This window comes from Phoca vitulina, unplaced genomic scaffold (assembly GCF_004348235.1).
Source record: "Phoca vitulina isolate PV1807 unplaced genomic scaffold, GSC_HSeal_1.0 scaffold12, whole genome shotgun sequence".
In the NCBI taxonomy this organism is placed as follows: Eukaryota; Metazoa; Chordata; class Mammalia; order Carnivora; family Phocidae; genus Phoca; species Phoca vitulina.
Genome location: NW_022589715.1, coordinates 4,159,081 through 4,173,091, shown reverse-complemented (window position 1 = coordinate 4,173,091; position 14,011 = coordinate 4,159,081). Strand labels below are relative to the sequence as shown.

The 14,011-nt window shown below is 34.2% G+C and overlaps 1 protein-coding gene across 1 annotated transcript in view; it reads left to right on the top strand.

Moving 5' to 3' along the window:
* Positions 1 to 14,011, top strand: part of HEATR5B (HEAT repeat containing 5B) — a 109,433-nt gene that overhangs the window by 92,751 nt on the left and 2,671 nt on the right. The window contains exons 31-35 of the mRNA XM_032410292.1: positions 580 to 724; positions 1,654 to 1,920; positions 3,058 to 3,282; positions 9,358 to 9,509; positions 10,725 to 10,938. Of these exons, the coding sequence (XP_032266183.1) occupies positions 580 to 724; positions 1,654 to 1,920; positions 3,058 to 3,282; positions 9,358 to 9,509; positions 10,725 to 10,938 (1,003 nt within the window). The remainder of the gene's footprint in view (positions 1 to 579; positions 725 to 1,653; positions 1,921 to 3,057; positions 3,283 to 9,357; positions 9,510 to 10,724; positions 10,939 to 14,011) is intronic.

Sequence of the window (14,011 nt, the reverse complement as noted above, 5' to 3'; positions counted from 1 at the left end):
TTAGACAGGAAAGACCTGAGTGTTTTCCTTATACTGGGAGAGGAACCTACCTAGAGAGAGAAGCTGAAGACATATGGAATACAATTGAGGTCCTTGAAGAATCCTTGGGAGGTCAAATAGGATAGGACAGGAAGCAAATAAGGAAAGATCAATCAGCCTTGGGTAGAGTCTGGACACTTGATCTTAAGGAGAAAGGTAAAGGTGGCTTTGGTTATAGTTAAGTTTTTTTTCTTCCTCTTTGAAATTTGAGGCAGGTTCATTGGATGGGTTTGATGTGGAAGACTGAAAGAAACGTAAAGTGAGCGGTGAAAGTTTGTAATAGTTGCTGAGATGAATGAGAGAGGGACTTATTGGAAGTGCCTAGTATCCACAGTAATTTGTTGGCTGAAAATGTGTTGGAATACAATATGACCATTTCTCAAGATTGTTCTAATGTTCTTACTTGTTACACAGTCATATATATTAATTTTAGCTACCAAATAGATTTATTTTACATGCATATTTTCTTAGATTGTAATAATGTAAATGTATCCTTTGAAATTAAGATTAATTAAATTTACTTGTATTAATTTATAATAGCTGATCGGTGTTGAGTTGCTAAGTGTTTTGCACCGCCTCCTGTTGACCTGGAACCCACCATCTGTTCAGCTGCTGGTTACTGGAGTTGTACAGCAGATAGTAAGAGCTGCTCAGGATTATTTGCAAGAAAAAAGAAACACTCTAAGTAAGTACTAGAAATTGTGCTAACTTGGAAGTAGATCTTATTTGTACTCTAACTTTTTAAGTGTCAATGCCAGGAAGTTTTTAATAAAAAATGTAGTCATAGATGTAGAAGATTTGCAATTGATTTTGCTTTCATTAGAAAGAACCAAATGAGAGGTGCCTGAGTGGTGCAGTCGGTTAAGCATCTGACTCTTGGTTTCAGCTCAGGTCATGATCTCAGGGTCGTGGGATCGAGCCCTGTGTCAGGCTCCACGCTCATTGTGGAGTCTGCTTGAGAGTCTCTCTCTCTCCCTCTGCCCCTCCCACTTGTGCTCTCTCTCTCTCAAATAAATAAATAAATCTTAAAAAAAAGAAAGAAAGAACCAAATGAAATTGCTGGTAGTCAACTATTTTTCACCTTCAAAAGTGTCATCTTCATATGGTTCAACCTAACATATATGTTCCTCATAATATGAAATATGTTCCTAATAAAAATACCTAATAAAAATTTTTTGAAGTAAAAAATGGGTTATCCTTTACTTTTAAGGAGAGGTCAATAAACAGAATTCTAGCAAGGCAGAGAATTATTCTGAGAAAGACATGTGTTATCAGTTAGACATTCCGTTGTAAATTCTTTTAAAAGAATTTCCCGGGGCACCTGGGTGGCTCAGTCATTAGGCGTCTGCCTTCGGCTCAGGTCATGATCCCAGGGTCCTGGGATCGAGCCCCACATCAGGCTCCCTGCTTGGCGGGAGGCCTGCTTCTCCCTCTCCCACTCACCCTGCTTGTGTTTCCTCTCTCGCTGTGCCTCTCTCTGTCAAATAAATAAATAAAATCTTAAAAAAAAAAAAAAGAATTTTCCAAATACACTTACTGTGTAGTTTTATCTACTCTGTGCTATTACTTTTTTTTTTGTTTCTGGAAATTTTACCAAATTTTCTTTCCCTCAAGATGAAGATGATATGGAAAAAGAGTCATGTCCTATAGTAGGAGAAGGCGGTGACAGCGGTGGTCTTGTTCCTGGAAAATCTCTTGTGTTTGCAACTATGGAGCTGTTGATGTTCATTTTAGTACGGCATATGCCGCATCTCAGTACCAAGATGTCGGATTCACCCAGTCACATAGCCACCAAAACTCGACTGTCAGAAGAAAGTGCTCGTTTGGTGGCAGCCACAGTTACCATACTCTCTGACTTACCATCCCTTTGTTCGCCTGCTGGTACGATATTAATCACTATTCGGAAATGCATCCTATTATAATAGACAAAGATGAGCTTGCCTTTGATTTTAACTGCTATTATGAACTTATTTTCCTCTTAAATAAGTATGGAAGGAGAAGTTAGTCTTTATGGTGTGTTGACCTTTAGGAGCCTATAAAGATTAAGGATTTAAAAAACCCAAAACTTAAGATGTTCTTCAGATACATTTCAGACAAACTTCAGCAAGGAGATAGAACCACAGCTTGAGGCAAGGCACTGAACATTAGCAGACAGGCATATGGTGGGATAACTAAACCTGTTAGTTTCTGATTTGGTTGCCACTCTTGAGTAACTGACAAACTGAAAAAACGTCAGATGAGTGTGACCACCAATTCTTAGGAGGAGCTAAAGAAATTATAGCTACAAAGATGATAGTTGTCTGAAGATACCTGAAAAGTACTGGATGGAAACATAGACTTTCCCTCTATTTATCTGGAAGGGAGAAATAGTATGAGTAGTATAAAGGTAAATTTCAGCCCAACACAAGCCTATAGATGTGAAAATAATGAGTTATCCGTTGCTGGAGCTTTGCAGGCCAAGCAGAATGGCAGCCTGAGAAAGTTTTGAGTGTTTTCCATGAAGTGGGAGGTTGGATTCGATGACCTTAAAGTTCTTTTGGCTGCAAATTCCAGTGTTTTTTTCATTTCTTCTTTGCTTACCCATATAGTCTTTTCATTGTTTTTCCCGGCTTGGTTAAAGATGACTTGAGTACGCTGAAGATTGATTACATGTCTTAGAATTGCTACCAGATTCATCAGGTTGCTCAGATAGTTATCAAAGTATATGGTAGTGCTTCCCTTCCATTTTTCTATCTTCTTTTCTCATTTTAATTTTGAAAGGCACAATGTATTAAATAGGTGAAATATTGGAAATAATAAAACAAGGCTAGTTGGAAAATATTCTGTCTTCTTTAATATACCTTGCCACTTTCTCACTTTCCTTTTCCAAACATTGAATTATAGTAGTAGTAATGCAGTAAATTTTGCATAACAAGGGAAAAAATAATATTAAACCACAATCAATTGTAAAAACAACTGAAAGAACTGTAATATGAGAACTGAGTAGTTATGAGGTAATCTGATTTGTTTTCAATTCAGGGTGTATGACAATCCTGCCCACGATTCTGTTTTTAATTGCAAGAGTCTTGAAAGACACAGCGATAAAGTCTGCAGATAATCAGGTTCCTCCACCAGTCAGCGCAGCGCTTCAAGGGATCAAAAGCATCGTGACACTCTCAATGGCCAAGACTGAGGACACTCAGAAACAGTGGACAGCTCTAATTCGTAGCACTCTCGCATGCATCCTGGAATATTCTCAACCAGGTAACCTAATCAGGGCTTCAAATCCGTAATCTGTTTGTCAATAACCAATTGAATGAGCTTGTCAGAAGAGTGCTTTATAACACCAAGTCGACTCAGAAAGGTGTTTTAGTCACACCTTGCAGATAGGAACTTTAGTACCCCTTTCTGGATATTGACTGTAAATGTCCTTGTCTTAGCACTTAAATACATGTTGGAGGCTCTCCCCCCAAAAAAGGACAGAAAATTTCAGAAAATATACTCAGAATCAAATTGATATGTGTTAATATATTTGTTTGCTTCATATGTTTTCTTTTTAATAAAAATAATAAAATAGGAAAGTTGAAGTATCTGTCACCACCCCAGCTTATCCTCAAATGAAACCACAGTCTTGATTTTGATGTTTCATTATATATGTAAATAAATATACTTTCTGTATTAGTAAATATAGGTCTATATTAATAAATAATAAAATACATGTATATATTAACAAATTTATATATGAATTCTATATAGACTGAGATAAATAACCATGAGCAATATATAGTATTTCTTTTGTGTTTTTAAATTTACATAAGTAATGTCATAGTATATCATTCTACCTTTACACTCTCAAGAATAAGGTTTTTTTGAGCTATTAATGTGTACATATAAAACTCTCATTTATTCCTTTTAACCTCTATATCATTTCCATCACATGAATTTTTCAATTATTATTCATTCCCTTGTCAATTGATATTTCCACTTTTTCTGATTTTTTCCCCATTATAAAAATTGCTGCTATGAAAATCCTTATAAATTCTTCATGCATTTGTACTATGAGATTTTCTAGGGTACACCCCTAGAAGCGGAATTGATGGCACATTTTAATTTTACCAGACATGGCCAAATTGCTCTCCAAAGTAGCCATATGAATTTACACACCCACCAGCAGTGTATGATAATCTCTATTTCTCCATGTCCTCAACAATAGTTCATATTTCAGACTTTTAAATTTTGCCATCTGATGGGTGAAATGTACTATCTTACTGTTTTAATTTGCATTTCTCGTTTTCCTAGTGAGTATAAGCATTTTTCATGCTTGTGTTTAATTTGGGGGAAGTGCTTATTCACATTTTTGTCCATTTTTCTTCTGTGTTTGACTTTTTCTTTCATTGTATTTCCGTTGTAAAGAAAATGTCAGAGGACTGAAAACAAAGAATAATAATTAAAGATTTGCCATGTCACCTATCACCTATTAAAACATGTGCACTCTAAGACTGTGGAGCAGGTCCATGAATCAGGAGATAGGGCAATGAAACACACAAATTACTTAAAACAGACATTCATCCACATGAGAATATAACACATGATAAAAGCACATTCATTATTCTTCAGATGGTTTGTGTCAGCTGTTTGAGAACCAGTTCCAGTTAGGCCCTCACCTCATATCGTGACTCAAAAAAAAAAAACCAGAGAAATTAAAATGGTAATGTATAATTTTAAAAATAGTTAAAGAAAATACATGTAAAATTTTAATGTAAGACTGGCAAAGGAGTATGTAAGTGTAAGAATGGAAAATATCAATGTATTAGGCTATATAGAAATAAACTTCTACCTGTCAAAACATCTTACATTAAAAGGTAGCTGAAAAAAAAGACAGCTGAAAAATTGACAACAGTATTTATGCCAGTGTTAATATCATTCATACACAAAGAAGTCTTAAACATTTAACACCCAATAGAAGAAAGAGGAAAGGACACACATTGGTAAAAAGGAGATAGAGATGACCTCCACACATATAAAAAAGTCAGCCACATTATTATTTAAGCAAAGAAATACAAACAAAAACAAAGTAATATAAAACTTTTTCTTGTAAAATTGATTTTTTTTTTTTTAAAGATTTTATTTGTTTATTTGACAGAGAGAGACACAGCGAGAGAGGGAACACAAACAGGGTTGAGTGGGAGAGGGGGAAGCAGGCTTCCTGCTGAGCAGGGAGCCCGATGCAGGGCTCGATCCCAGGACCCTGGGATCATGACCTGAGCCGAAGGCAGACGTTTAACGACTGAGCCACCCAGGCACCCCAAAATTGATTTTTTTTTAAATGTGACTGTACAGTTGGAATTGTTACCAAGAGAACATTTTCATACTTCGCTGAAGGACGTTTAAAAATGGTTTAAACTTTCAGGGAATCAATTCTACGGAATGTACAAAGAGCCTTGAAGGATTCATTATGTTCAAGGTTATTTATCACAGTCTATTTTACAATAATGAAAATATGTGATAAATAAAACTACCTGGCAGTGGGGAAAATTATAAAATATAAGACTATATATTAATTTGGGTTACATATCCATTATACTGATTAAAAATCGTATTTGTAACTACATATAAAAAAAACTACCCCAGACCAGAAGAAATTCAACCAGAACCTAAAAATTAAACTGTCACAAGACTCCTGGATGGTTCAGTCTGTTGAGCATCCAAACTCTTGGTTTGGCTCAGGTCATGATCTCAGGATCTTGAAATGGACACCTGGATCAGGCTCCACACTCAGTGTGGAGTCTGCTTGAGATTCTCTCCCTTCCTCTCCCTTCCCCTCTGCTTCTCCCCCTGTCCTCATGTGCAAGCACACACTGTCTCTCAAATAAATAAATAAAAAATAAATAAATAAATAAATAAATAAAATCTTTAGAAATTAAACTGTCACTGGATGGTAGAATTACAGATTTTATTTTCTTCCCTTGACCATTTTTATATTGTTAAACAATGACCATGTGTTATTTTTATTATCTGAATTTTTTAAATAATTATTTGGAAGAGAAAACCTTAGTTTTATTAATGCTGCTGAAACTATTTTAGCTTTATCATGAGTTAATGTTTTGCTTTTTAAAGTAGGTTTTTAACAAACTAAAGAAATGTTAAATGCCATATTTATATATGTATGTATATGTATATATGTGTAAATAGGTAAATAGATATGAATAACAAGATAAAGAAATAGTGAAGAATTTGTTTAAGAATATAAATATTGTTTTAATTCTCATGGGGCAGTTCCATACTCAATAATCATACATTTTTCCAATTGTCAGTTATATAGGAAGGTTTTGATATTTTATCAGTCTAGTTCATTAAAACTAAGTTAATTTAAAGGTCTGATAAGAAAATTAACTTGCCTAAGATATTCTGTCCAGAACTGGATTCTCAGGAGGCAGTATGAAGTAGGGATCAAGGCCACAGGTATTATTTGTATAGTATTTGTAAGCAAGGCAAGCAGAATCCCTTGCTTTACAAGCAAAGTTTTATAATAGGGAATTTTTATTTAGGAAATCATATTTCCTAGTATGAAATCTGAGACTTCCACTTAGAAAAAATATGCATGTATGTGTACGTGAACACAGACACATGTATATAAATCTCCTTGGAGATAGTGTACACTCTTAAGATTGGTGCCATTTTCTTTCATTTTTAAACAATTTTCAATTTTGAAATAGATTTCAAACTTTTTAAAAAGTGAACTACAGTATACCCTTCTAGATTCACCAGCTGTTAACATTTTGCCACGTTTTATTACTCCATAATCCGCATGTTATTGTTAATGTCATTGCTAATTTTGCTGAGCCCTTTGAAAATACACTGAAGTCATCATGACTCTTCACTACTAAATGCTTCATGGATGTCCTTTGAACGAGAACATTCTCTACATAACCACAGAAGAATTATCAAATGTAGGCAATTTAACATCAATACTACGCTATTATTGTTCAGATGCAAATTTTACCAATTGTCCTAATAATGACTTTAATAGAACTTTTTTCTCTTTATTCAGGATACAGTCCAGGATCATGCGTTGTACTTAGTTGTCTTAATACTTTAGTCTTCTTTAGTCTGAGGCAGTATCTCAGCTTTTCTTTTTTAATCTTTCATGATAATAGTGTTTTTATAAAAATGCAGACATCTATTTTATAGATTGGTTTTCAATTTGGAATTGTATGGTTTTTTTTCTCTTGGTTAGATTCAGGTTATGCTTTTTTGGCAGGAATACTGTATGAGTATTGTTATGTCTTTCTCCATGCATCATGTAAGGAGGCATATAATGTTGCTTCGTCCCATTAATGGGAATGTTAACTTTAATAACTTGATTAAGATGGTGTCTGCCATATTTCTCCACTATAAAATTGATGTTTTCCCCTTTTACAATTAATAAGGAATTTGTGGGGAGATAATTTGAAACTCTGTCAATTATCTGTTTCCCATCAAGCTTTCACCCAATGGTTTTTGGGGGTTTTTTGTTTGTTTTTTAAGTAAACCCTACTCCCCAGCATGAGGCTTGAACTCATGACCCTGACATTGAGTCGTAGGCTCCACTGACTGAGCCAGTCAGGTGCCCCATACCCAGTGGTTTTAACATCTGTTGTACCTGAACCAGTTATTACTGTGATATCAAAATGATAATTTTCTAACTTCTACATTAATTTTCTTCCTTTTACATTTATTACTAGCATTTCACGGAAAGAGCTTTTTCTTTGCCCTCGTTTTTTATTTTCTTATGTGTTTATTGTTTATTACTATCAGTACAGACTTATGATCCTTTTTTTAATTCAGTGGGTCCATTATTATCATTTTGACATATCCCCATTATTTCTTGAGCACATTTTTACTTTCTTGCACCAAAGATATAGCAAACTTACCTTGTATTTTTCCTGTTGGTGCTCTGGAATCCATCACTTCTCCAAAACAGCTCTGGTTTCTTTTAGTAGAAAATGGTATTTAAATGGCAAATCTTAAAGTCACAATTTTATTTTACTTTATTTTATTTTATTTTAATTTACTTATTTGACAGAGAGAGACACAGCGAGAGAGGGAATACAAGCAGGGGGAGTGGGAGAGGGAGAAGAAGGCTTCCCACTGAGCAGGGAGCCCGATGCGGGGCTTGATCCCTGGACCTTGGGATCATGACCTGAGCCGAAGGCAGATGTTAAAGTCACAATTTTAAAATAAAGTGTTAATTTTCCAACAAAAAACTGCTTACAGTGTCACAAACTCTGAGTTAGAAATTGTTTTCATTTCGCCTACGATAATATTTCTACTGTAGAGTTCTCGGGTTTTTAACAGGTGTGACAGATTATTGTAGATTGGCTAAATCCTTCAAATTTTACATCTCTTTTTCTCTTTATGTTAACAGGCTTCTTTTTGACTATTATTCTTAGCCCATTCTATTTTATGCCAGTACCTTAATTATTAGATAATGTTAGCATATAAATATATATGTTCATAATCCTGATAAATTACTGATTATCATTGAGTATTTGCAGTTCCAAATTAGTCCAAATTCATACTTAAAGAATATTAGTAAGTTCAGCTGTGGAAGAAATGATAATGACAAAATAGTTTAGGTCTCTTATTTTATATATTTAATAGTAGTTTTCTTTAGAATAAATATAGATATTTCCTGTATTTCTAATTACATACTATATTTCCATTAGGTTGTATTTATTCCCAAATAAATGATTGTAATAGAAGTTCTTTAAAGTTATAAGAATACCATCTTCAAGAAATTGTGCAAGATTTTTTTATTATGTTTGTGTAAAATGTATAGGTTTTATATTTACTGAATAGAAAGGTGTTATCACTAAGAAAGTCTACTCTGGATTTTTAAATTACTTAGAATATCTTATAATCACTTAACTTTGTTGGAAGGAAAGAATTTGGAAATTTTTGATCCATCTAAACTACAAAGAAGTTACATAAATTTTAAGTAATTTTATATTACTATGTTATCTTTCATTCAAATTTGCTTTCCCTTGTAGAGTTCTTGTTAGGATTTATGCCTGGATTTTTTTCAGTTAATATTGTACCATCCAGAAAAACAAGGAAAAAGGACTTCAATACAGGACTTATGATAAACTCTCCCTGTTTCCTTAGTAGTAGATGAGTTCTGTTCATAAAGTTGTTTATGGATTGTATTAGATTGAGGCACACACTGTTATAAATGTCATTGGGGGAGAGAGGGTTATTGTTCAAGATTGGAATTCCAAAACATGTTGGAAACAGCACATTGCTTTCATTTTTCATATATTTTATTTCACATATTTTAATATTATTCATCTATTTCAGAAGATTCCATGCCTATGCCTGATGAAGTAAGCATGCTAACAGCAATTGCACTCTTCCTGTGGTCTGCTAGTAGTGAAATAATAGGAGTCCAATCATTACAGAATGGCTGCATGAACAGATTTAAAAATGCACTGAATTCTTGTGACCCATGGGTAAGTTCCACTTAAACACAGAGGTAAACATTTCACTTTATCAGTAAAATTTCAGATTGATTCATTAAAATGGGTGATGCATCACATGAAAACCTAAATATTTGTTATATGGCTTTTAAATAGAAAAGCTGGAAAAGATCACTCAGTTTAAGGACTAGGATACACATACGTATGTGTATTTACACATGCAAAAAATTCTCCAATATCTAAAATATTTGATTAACTCTGGCTTATAATGGTAGAGATTTTACATGAGTCTATGTTTATATTTTTCACTGCTTACTCAATGGAACCAAAAGCATTAAAGAATAAATTTATATTAATACATATTTTGATGAACCTATTGGAAGCCAGTTTTTCTAGAAAATAAGTTTTTTTGGCTTCACAATGTCAGAGTATAAACTAATGATTCTCAAACCTGCTGCACATCAGAAAAAAATCATCTTAGTAACATGATTCCTAGACTCTGCTACTATCTTCCTGAATCATAAGTCTGTATTTTGAAAATATTGCCCAAGTATTATGTCCAGCAAGGTCTGGCAACTTCTTTTCTACCAAAGTGCTGAACCAGCTTTATTCCACTATTGTCCTATATGGTGATGGGCCTGCCTTTTATTCTTCCTTCCTTCCTTTTTTTTTTTTTTTTTTTTTTTTTTTAATGTTACAATGAAGTCTTTTTAAGCTAAAGTGGAACCAATGAGATTTTACTTTCTAGGCCTGGAAAACTTAAATTGGCATAAGCAGTCATTTCCAGAGAATTCAAATGAATTTGAGTTGTCTATCCAGTGTATTTTTATAGCATTGTTTGACATCCTTTAGATATTAGCCTTCCTTTTTAAATATGTTAGGCTAAAGTGGAAGGGACAATTGTCAAGCAAAGAAAAAATTAAAAACATAAATTGGAATTCCTGATTTATAGCTTCTTCCATACTATAGAAATATATAAATTATATAAGCTTGGTAATTTGGCAGTTACCATATAAGGAATATTTATTTAATTAATGTCTTTTCAGTTAGTATTTTTTAGTTAGCTTATTGGAAGTTTCGTTATTCTAACTTTATTTCTATAAATAGAAAATGGCATTAATTCATCCCACATTTTTATTTTCATTGTGCAGTATCACATCTTTTCAGCATATATTAAGTTGCAATGTGATTGTACAGCAAATGAGAACTATCACACATGTTAATTAATACAATTATTTTCTAATATAGGTTCAAGCTAAATGTTACCAGCTTCTCCTCTCAGTCTTCCAACATTCCAATCGTGCCCTTTCAACTCCGTATATCCATTCCTTAGCTCCAATAGTGGTTGAAAAGCTGAAGGCTGTTGAAAGAAACAGACCAGCCAGTAGCACAGAACTTTTAGCTGTTCAAGAAGGAATCAAAGTTCTGGAAACATTAGTTGCTCTTGGGGAAGAACAGAACAGTAAGTATTCTTAGAAAAAGCCAATAGTCCAAAATGAAGAACTATATTTTATATACATATGTATATCTATCTTACTTGATATTGGACACAAGCCATTGCAACAGTAAGTTTACTAAGGAGTGGTTACTATCTGAAAGCTTAATATTTTGGTCATGCTACTAACATAATGTATTGAGTTTATTTATACTCATTTTTTTATGAGCAAGAGGTTAAAATAAATTACTGATGGCCTTTCAACACATTGGTTTTTTTTTCTAGGAGTGTACTCTTTAAGAACTAGGAAAAATGTGGATATTTAATAGGTTTATAAAAGTAATTTATTATGGTGTTCATAATAGAAGTACAGAAGCTTTATAACAAATAGGATTGGATTAGTATTAATACCAAACATCATTTTAAAATACCTCCAATTTTGAAATTTAAAAATTATTTTTATTTAATGAAAAGCTACCAGATACATGCATTTAATCAGAGACATACACAGCTTAATACCTATTCCTCTTTATCCCTTGATTTCATCACAATCTAAAATTTGTTTTTAGAAATATGACTTTTAATTGTTGCAGAAAGACTATACTTTTTAAGCTAGTACCTTATGATTGAACATTAAGTGTTCAGATCATAAATAACCGAGATGAGTGTCCTTATACAGATATCTTTGCACATATTTTTTATTATCTCTATCAGATAATTCCTTAATGTGAAATTACTGGGGGTTGAAAGGAATGTACATTTTTAAGGCTTTTAATATATATTGCCAGATTACTTTCAGATAACAATTACATCCATTTTTTTCTATTGTAAGTTTTTTCTTCTTCCTTTGAAAAAAATTTTACAGGAAATTGGAAAGGTAGTAGAGCCATTGAAAAAGTTATTGTAAGAGCTTCACTATAAAACAATAATCCAGGGGTGCTTGGGTGGTGTCTACTCTTGGTTTTGGCTCCGTTGGTGGTCTCAGGTCCTGAGACTGAACCCTGAGTCGGGCTCCGTGCTCTGCGCTTGGAGTCTGCTTGTCCCTCTCCCTCCCCCTCTGCTCTTCCCCCCAACACACACACACGCACACACGCGCATGCTCTCTCTCTCAAATAAATAAATAAATAAAATCTCCAAAAAATAATAATCCAGAACTATAATAGTGGAAAAGGAGAAATGCAGAGGTGATTATGAAAAAAAAAATTGATCTGAGTTGATGAGTGACTAGTTACAGGGAGCAAGAGAAAGAGAAGAGCCAAACATAACTGTGTTACCTGGAAGAAGCATGGAAACAGTGTCAGAATTGGAAATGTCAGGAAGAAGAACTGTTTAGGAGTTGATAGGTTTAGTTGAAATTAGATATTAATAGATTATTTGGATAGAAATGTTGTGACTGACATCATGGCCTATGTTTGTGACCATGATGGCCAAAACCAAAGGTAAATGGTGGCCGTCACATTATATCATATATGTTCATTCATTTATTCATTGATTTGATGGTATCTTCCTGATGAATACCATCATATCCCATTATGAGGACTCATTTACCTTTGGTTTTTGCATGCATTCAGCCTTAGGTTTATCTTAAATTTTTTTAAATGCCAATTTTACTGTACCTTAAAAGTCTTCCTATAATTCAAAACATGTGTTATCTCAGTGAAGCAGTCTATTAAAAAATGAAGAAACGATGATAATGCTGATATATCTAACACTTAAAACTGTAATGTATAGTTATATAAAATATAGTAATGTAATTCCCAGGGGGTAGATTTTCAGCTTTTAAATTTGTTTTATCACTCACCTTTCTTCACATCAGTTACAAATGCTAATTTTTTGTTTTTAACTTTATATTATCCATTACAGAAATAGGCAATGAATGTTTTTTCACCCAACGTGACCAGAGTTACAAGCTAAAGACATTGGAATTATGTTTGAGTCTTAATTCTTTTTCATCATCTTTATTCAATCTGTTACTCAAAACTTGTCCTTTTTTTGAAACTTCTCTGGGATTCAAGAGAACCTTGCTTCCTATTCTTATATCTAATCATCTCATAACTAAATAGCTATAATAGTTTCCTAACAGAGATTCTCCATCAATTTTACCTCTCCTTTGTTTAAGAATTGTGAGTAGTGGAGCGCCTGGGTGGCTCAGTGGGTTAAGCGTTTGCCTTCAGCTCAGGTCGTGATCCGGGGTCCTGGGATTGAGCCCCACGTCGGGCTCCCAGCTCAGCAGGGAGTCTGCTTCTCCCTCTCTCTCTGCCCCTCTCCCCCACTCATGCTCTCTCTCTGGCATGGCAGGTCTCTCTCTCTCTCTCAAATAAATAAATAAAATCTTAAGAAAAAAAAAAAAAGAATTGTGAGTTGTTTCCTCTTGCATTACTGCATCGAGTCTGAACATCCTTGCTCAGTTCTCCAAACATTTATTCTGCTTCCCAGTGTGTACCCACTACCCTGACTGGTCCAGGTTTCTCACGCAGCTTACTTTAACCTCTGTACAGTCTTCAGTCTGTTTTCCCTCTCCTCAGGTATGTTTCTTCCCCTCATTTCTTCTTACACAAACGGATTTAACCTGCATCAGATCTCATTTCTTCAAGAAATGTTGCCCACTCTGATCTTTCCCTTCATACAATTTCTTGGCAATTATAATCAACCTTATTCTATGGCTTTGTGGTTTTAAGATAATCACTAAAACTATAAAATCCTAAAGTATTGCTCCACTTTATGAGGCTTTTGAGGAACTCTGTCTCAAATGCTTACCATACTTTTTTTTTTTTTTTTAAGATTTTATTTATTTATTTGACAGAGAGAGACACAGCGAGAGAGGGAACACAAGCATGGAGAGTGGGAGAGGGAGAAGCAGGCTTCCCGCTGAGCAGGGAGCCCGATGCGGGGCTCGATCCCAGGACCCTGGGATCATGACCTGAGCCGAAGGCAGACGCTTAACGACTGAGCCACCCAGGCGCCCCCAACCATACGTTTTTAACACTTAGTTTTCTAATTGTTTGATGTGCTGGATACCCTTTTCAACTAGGCAGTAACAGCTTTAGGTAGAGATGAATTATATATTTCCTAAAATTCTTAGCACATTTCTAGATACTTG